The 18,834-nt window shown below is 30.6% G+C and overlaps 1 protein-coding gene across 3 annotated transcripts; it reads right to left on the bottom strand.

The window, feature by feature from the left end:
• Positions 1-7,834: 7,834 nt before the first annotated feature.
• LOC143078431 (insoluble matrix shell protein 6-like) lies at positions 7,835-17,188 on the bottom strand. Of its 3 annotated transcripts, none has more exons than XM_076253298.1 (5): positions 17,142-17,188; positions 13,005-13,068; positions 10,996-11,098; positions 9,179-9,240; positions 7,835-7,902 (listed from the first exon to the last, which is right to left on the bottom strand). In XM_076253298.1, the coding sequence occupies exons 2-4, from the start codon at positions 13,048-13,050 to the stop codon at positions 9,201-9,203; spliced, it is 189 nt and encodes a 62-aa protein (XP_076109413.1). In that variant the 5' UTR covers positions 13,051-13,068; positions 17,142-17,188; the 3' UTR covers positions 7,835-7,902; positions 9,179-9,200. The 3 variants fall into 3 exon arrangements, with proteins under 3 accessions (XP_076109413.1, XP_076109412.1, XP_076109414.1); XM_076253297.1 differs by lacking the exon at positions 17,142-17,188 and adding an exon at positions 16,997-17,120; XM_076253299.1 differs by lacking the exon at positions 17,142-17,188 and adding an exon at positions 16,750-16,843.
• Positions 17,189-18,834: the final 1,646 nt, after the last annotated feature.

Below are 18,834 nucleotides of genomic sequence, written 5' to 3'. Positions count from 1 at the left end.
ATTGAATATTTCTCAATATTGCGCAATACTATGCAAATGAAGATTTCCGACTATTACGCAAATCTTAATATTTTTATATATATATAAATCAGAAATTATCAATGGGAAAAAACAAAAAATATATAAAGGCAACAGTAGTTCAAAACTCATAAATTCATGGACAAAAAACAAAATCGGGGTAACAAACTAAAACTGAGGGAAACACATTAGATATAAGAGGAGAACAACGACACAACATTAAAATGTAGTACACACAGAAACGGACAAAGCATTAGACAAAATCCTATAAGAATAACGAATATAACATCAAAACCAAATACATGCATGCCAAACCTCCCTCTTTTAAGGCCATGTGAAATATAACATTAAAATGACAACACAACATTATATGACTACAATATAAATACTATAGAAGAACATAATTGACAAAGAAACACACGAATAATAGCTAACAAAAGGCAACACGTTTAAAATTGTAATACGCCAGAAGTGCATTTTGTCTACACAAGACTTACTAGTGACGCCCAGATACAAAAGTTTGAAACCTGAAATAAGCACAAAGTTCAACAGTATCGAGGACCAAAAGTTCAAAAAATAATTTGAACCCTTCTTGGAGTTATTACCCCCAAACTTTCCATTGATAGTATGGTACCTTGTGCTAGAATAACAGAGAAATCCAAGCACTTAAATAAAAGTTATTGGCAGGAAACTGCAAAAAAGCTTCTTATTGGCCCTTTTTCGTCCCCAATTCTTCTTTACCTGATGGTACCAAAACCCCGAAAATCAATCCCAAGCTTCCTATTTTGATATTAAACCATCTGGAAAATTTAATAGAGATCGACTGAGACGACATCATACCAATATACGACGCCAAGAAATGTTTGCGGTAATTTAAAATCTAGTGACCACGACTTTCAAACAAAGTTGACTGATACAATAGGGAGAAGCGCACAAGTTTGAAAGTCATGCAAACTATTCTTGAAAGTTACGCACACCAACTTTTGAAACTCATGCACACAATTTAAATGTGTTCGCTTGAACTTCATGCACCTGCTTTGAAAAGTCGTGTTCATCAGTTTTAAAGTCATGCATACGAATTTTCAAACTGGTGCACACCTGATTAAATCTACAGCAAACAAAATACTTATATTTTCATGACACCTAAGGGGCTGTATAAAGATTGAATCCCAAAATTTTGAAAAGATAATAAGATAAAACTTTTAATATTCACTTTAATTTCTATTTGAAATGACTACCCTACAATAAAGTCAAATGAGTATTTTTGTTGACAATCTTATCTGACAAAGAGGGAGGTACAAGCCATTATTTGAAACCTGAAATTGCAGAAAAACAAAAAAGTAAAATTAATCAAGTCTATCAAAAGTATGATAACTTTATTGATAAATCAACAGTCTATTGGACATTGAAGGATTTTAGACCAAGTTTGGCTTTATTTGGCCCAGTAGTTTTGCAAGAGCTATTTTTGTAAAAAAAAAAAAACATACTAAAAATGTTGAAAAACTTTCTGCAAAGGCCATTTACTCTTTATGGGTAAATGGCAATTTTGATCATGTTGACTTATTTGTAGATACTACATTGCTACACATTTTGCCGTTTTCGGTTTTTATCTATCAATAATAATATTAGCAATTGAGCAGCAGTAATTAAACATCGCTTTGTCTATGTAATTTGAAAGGCTTGGTAAATTTTGGTCATGTTAACTTATTTTAAATCTTATTTGTATTATGACTTTATGTTCGAATGCAGATAGTAGTGTTTCTAGGGCATACAATACAGTTTTGATCCCATATTGAAATTTTGATGAAAATTTGCATATTTATTAATACCAGTCCTGATTAAATCAAATATGTAATAAAATATATACCTTCATGTGCTACTCTTTGAGTAAAATGAGGTCGAAAATTCAGATATTTGCACAACATTTGGATTTGTGGACTTAATTTTCCATTCAAAGAAATACATATTTTTTAAAATTTTAAATGATAAACACAAGCTGTTCTTCATTGCATTATCTGTAATTTCTGTTTTATAAAAAAAAGCACCCTTTAAATTCATGCATTTTTTTTTAAATAACTCATATTTATCAAATATACATGAATGTAGAAAAAATGCATTTTTTTGCTGTTTATTTATTAATTAAAAAATGCATTATTGACACGTTCTTGAAACTTGAAACAAATAAATAATCTTCATACATATAATAACAAACGTTATCTAAAATTGAAAAAAAATGTGTCCATAAACTTGTTTTCAAATAAAATCACTTTGAATGATAAAAACCAGTGGAATTATACATCTTTTCCCGATATGTCCCAGTTTGACGTTGCGAAAACAATATTTTATGTTAACGGCGTCAAATAAATGTTACCTCCCCTGTAACTATATCGTATGCCATTAAACTTGGACCTTGGTCTAGTCACAACTTCCCACAAGAGCCTATGTAACTGTTCGCTTATTATTATTTCAAAAAAAGATTGAATGCATAGAATTATCGAACAAAGTTGATTCTTTTGAATTATCATGAAATAATATAATTTAATTACTGGTGCCTCATGTGGAGCACTATCAGCATTCCCTTCTGGAGCACCTGAGATCACCCCAAAGTTTTTTGTTAGTTTTGGGTTGCTTAATCTTTAGTTTTCTGTATTGTGTTTTGTAAACTATTGCATGTTTGTCATTTTCTTTAAAAGCCATGGCATCGTTAGTTCATTTTTGATTTATGAGTTTGAATGTCCCTCTAGTATCTTTCGTCCTTCTTTTACACCACATATGCTGGTTGCTATGCAATAAGTAGTGTTACATAAGATATTTTTAAATAAAAGATCATAATGCACATGATGCATAATTGATCTTTTTATGTTAGTTTAGTTTTTATCAGGTATTTATACTTTTGAATTGTGCTTGTTATCCATGAATTGAGCGTGGGTATTTTCAATTATCAGTTTGTTACTAGGCATTTATGTCATGAATTACTGTTGCTAAGAATAGTTTCGAATCTCTCAATGCACATTTTGACTGTTATTGTTATTTTATCACCAGCAGGCTTCAAGTGACTTATTTCGTGCATTTTTGTTAAAAATCAACATTGTATATTTTCACCCTCAGTAGGTTGCTATGAAAAAAAGATGGTTCCCATGGAGATTTTATGCATATTTTTCTACTCAGTTGAATACACTTGTATGTGACACTTATTTTATCAGTACAGATTAAATTATATGTTCATTTTTTTATGATAGTGACCCTTATTATGTGACAAAATTTTGTAGATTTTGTACAAATTCTTCCGAAACAGCATAATGTTGGGTAGCTGCCACCAATAAAAATTTAATAGTCTACCCAATTTTATTTTTTCTTTGAATTATATGATAGTCATTCATTTTTGTCAGTACCACATTTTATATTATATACATCTGGATTTTTTACAATTTTGACCGAAAAATTGCTTATTTTTGTGTAAAATTAATAAACTTGAACCCTTTGATTATCCTGTTACCATAGCAACCATAAATAAACAGTTTTTTAAGAAAAGATTTTTTTAGCTTATAACTTTTAGGTTATATAATAAAAATATTTACTTGCAATGACCATTATTCTTTATTCTGATATTATATTTCATGTCAGAATATCCTGTTTTTCACCTCAAATAGTGTCTCAGATTCTCTTGTTTCTATGGTAACCATTATTTAACGGTCAAAAAAGTTGTTTTCCTTACAAATGATTGTTATTGTTTGTCGTATGATCTTTAAAGACTAAGATGTTTATTTTAAGGAAGGTTTGATGATTTTTTAAATTTTTTTTCACTTTCCACCTGAAGCTCTATGCTTATTGGCACAGCCTCTTAACTCGACCAATGAATGTAAATTTGTTAAATGTGACAGTATTCAATCATTCAATAGACTTACAAACCAACAGATCTATATAAATAAGGTGTTTTAGGGTTATACAAATAATTTATCATCGAAACTAACAAACAAATAAAATAATCATGTTATACAATTTGGGAAGACCTTCATCTACAATATCTCCAATCGTTTTGGAAGTAATGTTCAAAAAGCCGTCATTTGGTGTGCCGATTAAAGCAGACATTATATTTATACGTTAAAGATCATCTTTTTTATAACGTATAAACTCTAGACTCTGGACTCTTAATTGTCAGTTGTAAACATTGACATAGCATGTATTATTGCAATAGTATTAACGATAAGTATATGATTGAAAGAAAAATTGTGTCGAAAGATCTGATTTGAATAATGCATGAAAATTTTTCTAATATTTGAAAGCAGTTATAAACTACATAACAGCAATCAATATTGTTCCAATACAAGTCAGATGAATCTATGATAAAATTGCGAAATTGCGAAGTAAGTTGTATTTATTAAATCTTTGACAACTATTCTCCCCCCAAAAAACAGTAAAAGACCAGTTGGTCCTTAGACTGACATAAACAAAAAAATATCAAAATACTGAATGTTGGTCGGGATGATATTACAACATCATCAGGGAAGTGTTACACACAGGCTGAAGAGGCTAAAGAACAACATATGCTTTAGAGTCATGAATAATGTAAAACACTAGGTAGTTATGAAATTATGCTATTTGCTTGATATTTAATATTCAGGTTTTGTTGAATGATTTCAATCAAAACCAAGTTTCAGTGGAAACTTTGTGAATTGTGCAATTACCCAAAATAAGAGGCTTCAAAAGGTAAAACGAAGGCAAAGGGACAACGATTTTGTCAGATTTCTAAGATTTTCTGAGAACAATGACTTTGATCTTCTGTGGCAATATGCAAACATTACTGGCAAACTTTTACAAATGGTGTGGACACTTTGTTCAAGATACACTGAACCACTAAAGTCTGCATTTTTAGCAGTCATGATTAACTGGGTTGTAAACATTGTGTGAAGAGTACGAATAGACATACATAGAGTAAGTGGTGATTACACATCTCATGCATCAATGATGTCCTCAATAAATGCAGTTATTTTATGTTCTTTCGTCGTTGTTTTTGATATGGGAATATTTGTTTTCACACAGTTATATCCGTCATGATCTCAATCTATTTTTTCCCGTCTTATAGAAAAAAAACTACGTAGTCAGTCTTTTAATTGAGTATGCCATGAGTATGTTATTTTTGGTATTATTGAATTGACTGTTATTTCCGTCGTTTTGCTTTTTCACAAAAGTTTTGTCTTCGATGCACTGTTTCAAAGTTATGTTATTAACAAACAAAAGAAAAACAAAAACAAATATCCCCAGTTTTCCAGTGGTTTCTTATGTCTCTTTTCAGATTGACATCCCTTATAATTAAACAGGAACATGAATTAAGGTAATTGATAAGATAACATGAACAATATAACATTTCTGCTGTATAATAACGTCCAACAAGACTATATATCATATTCTGTTTCTGGATTTTTTTTTAAATGAAATACATAAATATTTGATTCCATTTTTTTTTTATCTTTCCTTGTATGGAATATTTGGTTCTATTCAGTTATATCTGCGCTTGAAGGTTTACATATTCAGGCCACGACAATACTGAAGAGATCAATTGAATGGTTGAAACGATTATCAATATCTCCCAGTTTACGATTTTGATAGCTTGAATTTACAATCACATTTTGCTTGCTAGAGGGTTGCTACTTACAATAAATCAAAGCTTCATCTCAGGCTTTCACGCCTTTAAAAGTTGAAGTCATCACTTATTCTTAGTTTTTCTTGAATAAGACTTATTAGACTTTGTAAAACGTCACCAGTGTCTGAGAAAAAAGTTGATGAACTTAGGGTTATGGCAAATAATGTCTCGTACTTTTTCTAAAAAGGTCAATCGAAGGTACCAAGACATTGATGATAAATATTCCGTATTCACAAGTACTACATGATAGATTCTGCGTACTGACCTTGTATATCATCATAACAACGTGTTATATTGTTCTTTCATTTGTATTTGTTCTATTATTAATATTACTTTTACTGTTTGGTCTGTTTTCTGTGATATCCATTTGACGTGGCTCGGTACTTATACATCCCGTCAATGTGTTTGTATTATCTTTCATTTTTGCTGGTGTGTTTTGTATGTGCGACTTTTCTGTGATATTCATTTGACGTGGCTCGGTACTTAAACATCCCGTCAATGTGTTTGTATAATATTTCATTTTTGCTGGTGTGTTTTGTATGTGCGACTCTTTGTGTTTCGTTGGTTCATATGACGCGATCCCGCCAATGTGTTATTGTTCTATTATATGTCATTATGTTATTGTTCTATTATAAAGTTGAAAATACTTTCAACGACAAACGTATGTTACTCGCGTAGGGATATTAGCAATATGTGGATTCTTTAAAATTATAAAGAACTTCTGGATAATTTTAATATTCGGTCTATTTCTGAAATAAGTTCTAACATTCTTTTGATCTTTTAATCATGCATATCACCATTCCCCATTTGAAACTACATTTTTTAGACAAAAACATTGAACGGCAAAATTATTTTATATATCTTCATATGTGACGTTTACATTCTATGGCGTCAAGCACGTGAAGCAATGCATTTGATAGATGTTTTTTGTGCTTTTTTGTTAATGTTTGTTTTGAGATTTTGACACAGTGATGACTGCTGTACTCATATTTTGACTATTTTACCTAGTATATCTGTTTTGTTCACGCATCGTTGTAAAAATGATAGAATTTGATGCGATTGTCATACAAGTGAGAGGTTTAGCGCTATAAAACCAGGTTCAATCCACCATTTTCAACATTTGAAAATGCATGTTCCAAGTCAGGAATACGACAGTTGTTGTCCATTCGTTTGATGTATTTTGTCAATTGATTTTGGCATTTGATTAGGGACTTTTCGTTTTGAATTTTCCTAGGAGTTTATGCGTCGTTATGAAATATTTCATTCACAGCTGACGACAGATAAGTATATGCAGTCGTCACTTCTATTCCGTCGTCTTTTCCACGAATGTGTCTTCACCGATTTAGAAATGTCATGATCATGTGGATCAGCATCTTCTTACCCATCCTTAACTCTCGAGAAAAATTCGGTATATGTAAGGTTTTTGATGCTAAGTCCGTTTGTTTTTTGCTATGGCGTTGTAAATTGTGTCATGGTTTTATACATTAAAAAATGAATAAAATTTGGAATCTTTGATCTTTGAATAAGTGTTCCCTAGCTAGTTTAGTATTCTTTATATGATATAAGTAACTGTGATTTTGTTTGATATTTTCTATGTTTTATTTTTAAAAACACATTTATTATTTACAGTAAAACATTTGACCAGTTATACATTGAATATCATGTATAAATGTACATTTAAAAGGTGATTGATTAAAGACCAGGTGCCACGATGTTGTTGAAGTATGGATTCAATGTTCTGAAGTTGTAGATAAAAATTCTTTAAACTAAATTTTATACGAAGTTTTACATAAGTAAACTCATCATAGATACCAAGTTTAAATTGGTGTTTACGCCAGACGCGCGTTTCGTCTACAAAAGACCCATCAGTGACGCTCGATTCCAAAAAAGTTAAAAAGGCCAAATAAAGTACGAAATTGAAGAGCATTCAAGACCAAAATTCCTAAACATTTTGTCAAATACAGCTAAGATAATCTATTCCTGAAGTATGTAACTTGTGATGTTATAATAATACATTCAATATCAAATCATTTTCAATGCTCTTCAACGTTGTACTTGTTTGGCTTTATAAATATTTTGATCCGAGCGTCACTGATGTGTCTTATGAAGACGAAACGCGCGTCTGGCGTACTAAATTATAATCCTGGTACCTTTGATAACTAATTATATCATGTAAACAGTTTTTATTTTTATTTTTTTAATTTCTTTCATATATGTTTCAGTATCATTTGGAGCTGGACATGCTGAAATAGAAATGCAAAATAATTACAGTATATTTATATATATACTAATAGATTGTTTGAAAGTATATTTTTTATAATTTTAAAATGATCTGCCTAAAACACCTTGCAATAAAATATCAGATTTATATTAAGAGAGGCAAAATGTACCATTCAGACTCATATGTCGAACATAAACTGACAACACCATGTCTAAAATCGAAAACAAACCAGGAAATAGTCTTATTCGAGAGGTCACATTAGCGAAAATGGGAACTGGATTATAGTTACGCGTAAGGATCATATCCGCTATAATCTGTTATTCCATAACGGTAAACAAATTCATGATGGCGTTCGTAAAATTTACGAAGCGATGATTTCAACTTGACCATTTGGAAATCTTTGTTAAATAGCTTCCGCAACCCTCTAACAAACCAATAATGATAGGAAGTACAAGCCCCGGGATATTGTATCAATTGGAAGATATAAACTTCGCATGCAGGCGATGTTGAAATGTGGTATTAATGACATTTGGAACAAATACGTTATCTTCTGTGAGACGGATATTCTTAAACGGTCAACCAACTCCAACGTGATGTAATCCGTAGAACGTACGAAGGGATGATTTCAACTTTACTACTTGGGACTCTATCTCTCTGTTACCCGTATAACATTTAATTTACCTTGAAAAAACAGATCAATTTCTTCATATTCTTATTGTATTATGAATTTTAATCCCTGTGCATAAATATCGATAAGACGTGTTGTGCGGATTTATATATTTTGTAAAGCTGTTGTTCATCCCAAACATTGAAACACATTTCCTCAAATGCGACAATGCTTTCCTTTTACAGTGTTAATCTGTTCTATGAAAAGACAATAAGATTGTATGGAAAGCAGTATTCAAATGTATTATTTCAGATATCTGAAAGCTTTAATTAATTGCACACAAGAGAATCAAAATTTAATCTTATGTACTTTAATACGGCTTAATCTTAAAATGCAAAGATTTTAAAAAGTGGGCTGATCGTATTTTTTCATGTTAAATTTATACTCGAAAAGATGTATCACTTACAATTTTTTTTGTAGATTATACTGGCCAAAATTAAGTATAAATGTTTGCTGCTCGTACACGTCTTTCCTTTTATCATTTTGATTCGTTCTCTTTTTAGTGTTGTCATCTATTATACCGAATCTTCATATTATGTTGACGCTGTTTGATTTGGTACCTTATATTTATTATTTAAACCTGCAATGCAGCACAATCTTTTAAACTCCATTCTATGTCATTCTAACTTACCCTTGTCTTTTTGTTGTTAAAACTAACATGGACATTCCCTACGGCACGCAAGTATTTGACCACTGAAAAAAGAATAACAAATTAATCAAATTATTTGTACTTGTAAAAGAATTTTTAAAGGTAGTAAACTCTATTCTATACTCTAGCAGATAAGTTCATTCAGATGCATGAAATAGAATTTTCTTGTCAAATCCGTCATGCTGTAACTATATTAAACGTTATATTGCAATGTAAAAGAAAAATCAACTGTAATGTTTGTACTTACTAATGCTTGCAGAATTATGTTAAAAAGTTTAGCTGTGAAAGGAGTAGGTCCGGTAAGGACCGATTTTGGCCTCAAATTTCAGGTTCATCTGACGAAAGATTCTGACCACTTTTTAAACACTTAAGTGTCTATTTTATTTGAATTAATTAGTTTATGTGAAAGATTTTAACTGATTTTGGCATTAAAAACGATCCGATTCAAGCTCAAATATGAAAATTTACCAAATATGCCAAAAAATGTCACTTTTCAGATGGTTTTTGGTAAAAATGGAAGTGGCCGCATCCGTGTTCATCCTCAACCTTTATATATGTTATGTATTATCATCAAATACAACTTACATTTCAATATTAAGGATGAACACGAATGCGGCCACTTTCGTTTTACACGAAAATCGTCTAAAATTTAATTAAAATGCTGGAATTATGAAGATTTCAGTAATTTAGCTTGACTTAATGGTGCTAGTACAGGATATATGTGGATTGTATTGTCAAAAACAGCCCATATTTATGTAGCAGAAGCATTCTACTGTTCAACAAATAACTAAAAGTTTACATTTTAACTATTTTGTAAAACTGCTATATTTTGGGGCCAAAAAGGGGTCTTACTGAACCTACTCCTTTACACACACTATTTGTGAATGTAGAAACCTGGATTTAGGTTTGAACAAGAATATCAAAAAATAAAGCTGTGTTTTTAGTATAAATAGTTTTTCATTAGCGTATTTGAGTCGGACAGTTATTTTCTAATCTGACATGTTAAAAGACAAAGCGTACACCTTTCTTAAAAATGAAGCACACCCGATTTGTTATATTGACTGCTAGTCTTTAGAAAAAACGATTCGCATCAACATGAATTTTCTTTTTTGTCTAATGAGAAATGTTATCAGTTGGACATCGATAATGGTAACCAAAGGGAATTACCTTCAACTCAAACTGGATTAAAGGAACACTAATTATTACATTTTTAAAAGTTAACAGAAACATGTTTGCTGGGATATGTATGTGATCTAACTATTAAACCAGCTAAGGTTACTAGTACATTACATCAAGTGATCATTCTAGAAATTTTGAAAACAACCAGATCATTTAAACTGCATGTCATTGTGAATATCCATTTAATAAGCAACAACTGTTTTCTCACTACATTCCCTTTCTGCGATTGTTTTTTTTAATTTACAGAATATATGACTAAAAGAAAACTAATTTAGTTACTTTCTAAAAACGTCAAATTAATAGAACAATCATTTTTTCAGTGACAATAACAAAACAGTACAAAAATCGTTGAAGAGATTGTCAATAAATATTGTGACATTTCAATTTATATTATATACAATTTATAAAAATATCAGTCAGTAAGATCAAAGGAAAATTTCGTATAATAACGATAATTAGTGATATCCAGCAACTATAGGTGTATTAGTATATAGTACTACTTTGCCTATTTTACAGTTTGAATGAGGTACAGTTTTTATTAAATCTTAAATGAAATTAAATAATAAGTGATTGGTCTTTAACGAATATGATAAATCGTACGTTTAGAGGAAAATACTTACGCACAATTCAAAGTACACTCATTACTGAACGTCTCACCGAATATAGAACACACTGGATCAAAAACCTGTATGCATACACATGATTGTTGAGAACATACAATATCTAAAAGTAAAATTATGCTAATTGAAAAATCTGAAGACAAATACACATCGGTATTAACTAATGAATACTGTAGCCTTTAACTTTTTTGTTGGTTATTAATTATTTCAATAGTAAGTATGTGGTATCCAGGTTTTGTGTTTCGCCAAAGATAGATTTGTTTTAATTACTTCAGTTCGAAATTTGAAAAAAACAACAAAGAAATGTATTCGAAACGTTGTAGCACGTAAAAGTCATGAGAATAAAATTAAATCGACAATAAGGAGATTAGCAAAATAGACTTCTGAAAATTTTGTAATTTTTTAGAAATTTGATACAAATAAACTGCGCAATCCGAACTAAGCTAAAAAATGTCGCCACATATTTTTAGTGTAAAATAATTGAAATTAGAAAAAGACTGCATGATTTATGTTAAACACAATGACCGAAAATTAAAATGACACAAACCAACAAACAATAGCAACTGAACTACAAGTCTTTAAAGTCAGTTATCTATATTCAATTTGCCATTGACGTGAAGTATAAATATCAAACATAAGCTTTTAAGCAAATTTAACATTTAAAAATTGGGAAAAAAAATAGTAGAAATAACTTTCTTATATAAGATGTGAAGACTTTTTATAGACGGATTTTATCAAAACATAGCTTACAAGGGCCCAATCAAGTGAACAATACCAGATCATCATTCAAAATTGATTTCAAATTGGATAAAAGCAGGAGCAGAGTTAGGAACATCTACCTATCACTTTTTAGATACATGTATTAGATTGGCTGGGGAAACATTGACACTAAGTATTGCAACAACAGCTTGTTCTTCTAAAACTGGTTCACTGGTAAATTGGTTTATATTTTGATAAAGAGTTGGAACGTGAAGTTTTATTTTAGAAAAGTGTATTGTTCAGTTAAACTGGATTGCAGACTTTAAATGTAAAAAACGTGCATATTCCAAAAGACGGACAACAAGTTTCAAAGACCAAAAACTTCAAGAGTAAAATCAATATATGTAAGGATAGATTGAGATGACGAAATTAACAAGTTGAAGCCATAGATCTTAAAAATAAGCTCTACAATATTTTAGCATATAAAATGTCACAATTTTCAGATAAAAACTGTTTCAGTGTATTATTCCTACAGTAACTATTAACATGGAAATATTTTGAGGATTATTATAAATGTAATATAGAAGAAGAATATAACTTGCATTTCTTCATTACAGGTTCATTTTTGACAGATTTTTGAGAGACAGCACATTATCTTTTAGCAAAAGAAAAAAAAAACGTTTTTAACACAAGTTATAACCAAAAGACATAGTAGTACATAGATATAAAATATCAGATCATGAATATTAATGTTTTAACAGTTTGTTGACAGTTTTTTTAGGTGTTGTATTTATAAGTTCCACCTTGTTTCGAAGCAAACAATAAAATTATTAGATGTGTAGTAAAATAGATTGTATATTGATCACAGTAATTGCTAGGTACTACATGTTTTGCAGAGTTTATTATTTACTGTATTTCATTGATTTAGCTGTATTTTTGTAGAAATATTTGTAATATCTTATACGTCTTGCGTATATACAGAATTTAGTCCTGGTATCTATGATGAGTTTATTTATAAAATCGGAATACATATAACTCAAGACATATTTGTTACTCTAATGCCAATGATGTTATGATTCATCGAAAATCGGTTTAATTCAAAAGTGATATCAATGATAACGAGGACTTATCTTGATAAAACTAAAACGAGGGAAAAGAAATGTTGAACAGTTAAATACAAAGCAAAACTATTGTTCAAGTGATTGAAGATGTTGTAACGTGACATTACCGGTTATAAATTAATGCAAACAATTGCTTATCGTTCGCTGTTAAGGTCTGAATGAATCGTGCAAATATTCATGTGTTATTACCTGTAATTATAATTAGAATGAACACCATCAACACCGTATACCTCATTGCGTCTTCTTGTGGTTGCTAAAATAAAAATTTTAGTTTTGTAAGAAAATGAATAGTTTATGCTTCCAGTCATCTTTTATCTAGTAACAGTAAATTTTAATGATGCATGTAATGTACTACTTTATTTATTTAGAAGTATATGGTTGTACAATTGAATTTATTTCGTATATTTTTTTAACAGAAATTAGACGGTTAGTTTTTTCATTTCAATTGTTTTACAATTGTCATTTTGGGGCCTTTTTCTAAAAAAAAAGTTCCTCGGAAGGTACCAAGAACCTGTTGATAAATATTCCGTATCAACTTCACAAATAATACACGATGGTCTTGAAGTATAGATTTTGCGTACTGACGTTGTTTATCATCTAAATAACGTATTATATTATTCTTTTATTTGTCTTTATTAATATTACTTTTACTGTTAAGTCTGCTATTTGAGATATCCTTATGACGTAACTCTGTGCTTATGTGAATGTAAGACAGAAAGTCACAGGACAAAAAGTCGGAGACAAAAAGTCACGGACAAAAAGTCACAGGACAAAAAGTCACAATTCATTTTTTTTTACCTTTCTTTGAATAAAAAACGCTTATTTCTAAAAAATACTTTTGTATTTCTCTTGAACTATTGTATAAAATCTAACTTTGTAAACAAAACTTATCCAAAAAATATCAAAGTAAATCAAATAATTGTTAAGAAAACAAAATGTCAAAGTGGCTCAGCGCTTAAATAGCTTCATAATGCCAAGAAATCTTTCTTTTGCATGATTAAAATAAAATAAATCTTCATTTTGTAAGTATAATGACACATTTCCTGAATTGTAATATGTATATATGTATTAAAAAGTAAATATTTCAAGATATTTCTCTTATATATTCAAACTATTGTCAACATATTATTTGTGACTTTTTGTCCTGTGAATTTTGTCCTACCAAATTTGTGACTTTATGTCCTGTGACTTTTTGTCCTGTGACTTCTTGTCCGTTTACTGCTTATGTATCCCATCATACTTTGAACAACAAAATTATTTTATAATGTGACTCTGTAACTTTGTATCTTGTCATACTTTGAATGACAAAATTATTCTATTTATTATTATTACTTTTACTGTTAAGTCTGTTTTTGTTATATCTATTTTAGGTGACTGTATTTATGTATCCCGTCATACTTTGAACGACAAAATTATTCCATGTCTACCTGTGCCAATTTCAAACGCGCAATTTTACACAAGTACTTAATAGTTATCAAAAGTACCAGGATTATAATTTTATACGCCAGACGCGCGTTTCGTCTACATAAGACTCATCAGTGACGCTCAGATCAAAATAGTTAAAAAGCCAAATCAATACAAAGTTGAAGAGCATAGAGGATCCAAAATTCCAAAAAGTTGTGCCAAATACGGCTAAGGTAATCTACTCCTGGGGTAAGAAAATCCTTAGTTTTTCGAAAAATTCAAGGTTTTGTAAACAGAAAATTTATAAAAATGACCATATAATTGATATTCATGTCAACACCGAAGTGCTGACTACTGGTCTGGTGATACCCTCGGGGACGAAACGTCCACCAGCAGTGGCATCGACCCAGTGGTGTAAATAGTTATCAAAAGTACCAGGATTATAATTTTATACGCCAGACGCGCGTTTCGTCTACATAAGACTCATCAGTGACTCTCAGATCAAAATAGTTAAAAAGCCAAATCAATACAAAGTTGAAGAGCATTGAGGATCCAAAATTCCAAAAAGTTGTGCCAAATACGGCTAAGGTAATCTACTCCTGGGGTAAGAAAAACCTTAGTTTTTCGAAAAATTCAAGGTTTTGTAAACAGAAAATTTATAAAAATGACCATATAATTGATATTCATGTCAACACCGAAGTGCTGACTACTGGGCTGGTGATACCCTCGGGGACGAAACGTCCACCAGCAGTGGCATCGACCCAGTGGTGTAAATAGTTATCAAAAGTACCAGGATTATAATTTTATACGCCAGACGCGCGTTTCGTCTACATAAGACTCATCAGTGACTCTCAGATCAAAATAGTTAAAAAGCCAAATCAATACAAAGTTGAAGAGCATTGAGGATCCAAAATTCCAAAAAGTTGTGCCAAATACGGCTAAGGTAATCTACTTCTGGGGTAAGAAAATCCTTAGTTTTTCGAAAAATTTAAGGTTTTGTAAACAGAAAATTTATAAAAATGACCATATAATTGATATTCATGTCAACACCGAAGTGCTGACTACTGGGCTGGTGATACCCTCGGGGACGAAACGTCCACCAGCAGTGGCATCGACCCAGTGGTGTAAATAGTTATCAAAAGTACCAGGATTATAATTTTATACGCCAGACGCGCGTTTCGTCTACATAAGACTCATCAGTGACGCTCAGATCAAAATAGTTAAAAAGCCAAATCAATACAAAGTTGAAGAGCATTGAGGATCCAAAATTCCAAAAAGTTGTGCCAAATACGGCTAAGGTAATCTACTCCTGGGGTAAGAAAATCCTTAGTTTTTCGAAAAATTCAAGGTTTTGTAAACAGAAAATTTATAAAAATGACCATATAATTGATATTCATGTCAACACCGAAGTGCTGACTACTGGGCTGGTGATACCCTCGGGGACTTAAAACCCTCCATCCTTTATGTGTGCATTTTACATAGGTAATTAAAATATAAGCAAAACGAGGATGTTAAATTTGATGTATGCCTTTTTGTGCTTCTTTGTTACATTTGTTGTTTTTATTGTGATTAAGATGATAACACAATGTTGACTGCTGTACCCCTATTTTTGACATTTTTACCTATTGTGTCTGTTTGTTTTGGTCACGCATCGGTGACAATATAACGGAATTTGATGCGACTGTCATACAAGTGAGAGGTTTAGCTAGCTATAAAACAGGTCCAATCCACCATTTTCTACATAAGACAATGCCTGTACCAAGTCAGGAATATGACAGTTGTTATCCATTCGTTTGATGTGTTTGAACTTTTGATTTTGCCATTTGATTGGGGACTTTCCTTTTTGAATTTTCCTTGGCGTTCAGTACGTATTTTTGTGATTTTACTTTTACAGCTAACTATGCGGTTTGGGCTTTGCTCATTGTTGAAGACTTTATGGTTATCTATAGTTGTTAATGTCTGTATCATTTTATTTCTTGTGAAGAATCGTCTCATTGTCAATCATACCACATCTTCATTTTTATAAAAACAATAACACGCGTTTCAAAACATATTTATAACCTTTTTGCATACTATTAATTTAATTCATTCTGAATGTCTCAGCGTATAACAAATAACTTGAAAATAAGCTAAATAACTACACAGAGAAATCATTTAGACAAACTGCATGTCTGAATCTCACAATGTTCAGTCTGGTGACTTGGAGAAGTTTTTGTTACAACCAATGGGTAGATGTCACTTCTGGTGAAAGTGTCGCCTGTCTAGTAGTCAGCACTTATGTGTTGATATTGATTATAATTGATTTTATATTGTAATATTTATAAATAAATTAATTATTCGCAGTAATAATGATATTTCATCACAGAAAAAAAACCCGTTCTGTATTCGACAAAACATGCACTTCAACCATTCAACATGATCCTGTTTTTTTTTTATTCGAGAGAAATTGAGGAGTCTTTTGCGACGAAACAAACGTTTGGCGTACCAAATTAATTATAAGCGAGATATCTTTGATTCTTTTTATTCTTACATAAACTGTGTCAATGACAGCTCTGTTTGAGGTAACGTTCTTTGGGTTATCAAATTCCCACAGACAGCACTTCTTTATTGAAATGAATTATCATTGATACTATCATCTGTAAAAATAAGACATCCACAAAAATTGACCAATATAAACGCAATATAAAGCATAACAGTCGTCTAATCAACAAAATAATCAGTGAAGTATCGTTGATGATTTTATCATATATTTTTTTAATTAGTTTACTTTACTATACCTTCACACACATGCTAGAGTATTATGAACTCTTGAAAAACCCAACTCCAGCTCATAGTTGTGGTAGTTTAATTCGTATGTAGCCAATGTGAAAGTGCTGGCTTGACATCTCGTTACCTATCAAGCATACATGCAGACAGACTTACCTTCTACGATTTATTACGTAACTGGACTTACTGCTCAACAATACAACATGCACAACATTACCTGATGTATATAATCACGTATGAATATAACAAAAAATTGCATTTAAAATTAAGTAAAATGGATTGTCGTAGCAAAATCTTAATCTATTGGTTAAAATGACAGAATAAAAAAGAAAAAAATGAAAATAAAAATCGGAAGTGTTAAGGATTCAAGGTTATGTATTAATCATGAATATTTATAAAGTTCTTAAAAAGATGTTAAACTTTTACTGCATCGTTAATTTTATTTACATTTGAAGACATAAGAGAATTTGAATGTTCGCATAAATTAAAAATCACCGGTAGACCTAATCAAAATTCGTCCGAATAATTCATTTGATAATACTAGATAGAAGAAAAAGAAAGAAGAACAAGAAGAAAAATAACTATTATAAATAACTCTAATTTTATTTTAACTTTTATTCTATAGATAGCTGCTCTCATTCGAGGTACATTAAAAAAAACGGCATTGACATCGGTTCTAAAATAGAACTAGTGTTTTCTGAATGGTCACGTGTGTTTTGTTTTTGCCTAATCAATAAATATCTGAACTGCATTAAATAATAATGCGAACAAATCATGCAATGTTAGATCATCAAATTTTGAAACATTATCATGTTATATTACAGCCATATTAAAAATTACCCATTCATCAGTAAGAAATAACAAAGCCATAGCATGTAATGTAAGCCGTAATCAAAGTAAAAAAAGATTATAAAAAGGATTTTACATTAATATGGTTCAAGTATAGTTCGAATATAGTTTTTGTAACTTGATAGAGAGTATTTTGAACTAATGTGAAACTTTTTATAGATATATTAAACGAAAACAAATCCGGCTTACAAGCTTAAACCGAGGGAAACACTTCAACTGTAAGAAGAACACAACAGAAATACAAAACACTCAGCTGTAACAAAAACAAACGCCAATATTACATAGAAACAAACTATTTGATAACAACTGCCATATTAGTGACTTAAGACAGGACATTTTCAAAACAAAAAAGTGGGTGAACCTGGTGCTATTACTAGCCAAACATCTCGCTTATATTGGAATTTTAAAAAATACCGCTTAATTAAATTTAAATGACACCTTTACGTGAAAGAAATACAGTACAAATGAACGCAAGAACACTAAAGACAGATTAACACATTAACAAATAAGATAATAGTACATTACAACATATAAACCACATAATTGCATAAAACATCTCTTTGAGCACATAATACATTATCTTTTTCTTGAGATATAAATATGATTTAACAGCATTGTTGATGGTGTTTGTGGTTTTTATACAGCCATTTATAACGTAATCTTTTTTGTTGTTCTGGTTTTTTAGCAATAAATCACTCTTTTTTGTTGTTTTATTTGCATCAAAAAATTATATAAATAAGAAAGTACCAACAATAAATTAGAACATGAATATACTAGTCTTTCTCATTGCTATATTGGCTTAACATAGACATTTTGTGGTGATAGATATAGCATTTTGATTTTTTTCGTATATTATTAACTAGTAAAAAAAATCGGGGCAGACAGTGCAATGTCCGTGATAACAACTTTTAGGAATTGAAGTAGATGCACTGGTGTACGCTCCCTCCATTTGTAACAGCGACAAGTGATCAACTGTTTATAATTAACTGTTAATAAGATT

Source organism: Mytilus galloprovincialis, chromosome 6 (genome assembly GCF_965363235.1).
Source record: "Mytilus galloprovincialis chromosome 6, xbMytGall1.hap1.1, whole genome shotgun sequence".
NCBI classification, from domain to species: domain Eukaryota; kingdom Metazoa; phylum Mollusca; class Bivalvia; order Mytilida; family Mytilidae; genus Mytilus; species Mytilus galloprovincialis.
The sequence above is the reverse complement of the archived record's forward strand: the minus strand, read 5'-3'. Positions and strand labels throughout refer to the sequence as shown.

What these genes read in the sequence shown, in the direction of transcription:
- LOC143078431 (XM_076253297.1), bottom strand. An exon ending in CATTCTAATTATAATTACAG is followed by an intron (nt 11,099 to 13,004) that starts GTAATAACACAT and finishes TTTTACTTTTAG; the next exon opens with ATATTGTATGTTCTCAACAA. An exon ending in GAGTGTACTTTGAATTGTGC is followed by an intron (nt 9,241 to 10,995) that starts GTAAGTATTTTC and finishes TTCTTTTTTCAG; the next exon opens with TGGTCAAATACTTGCGTGCC.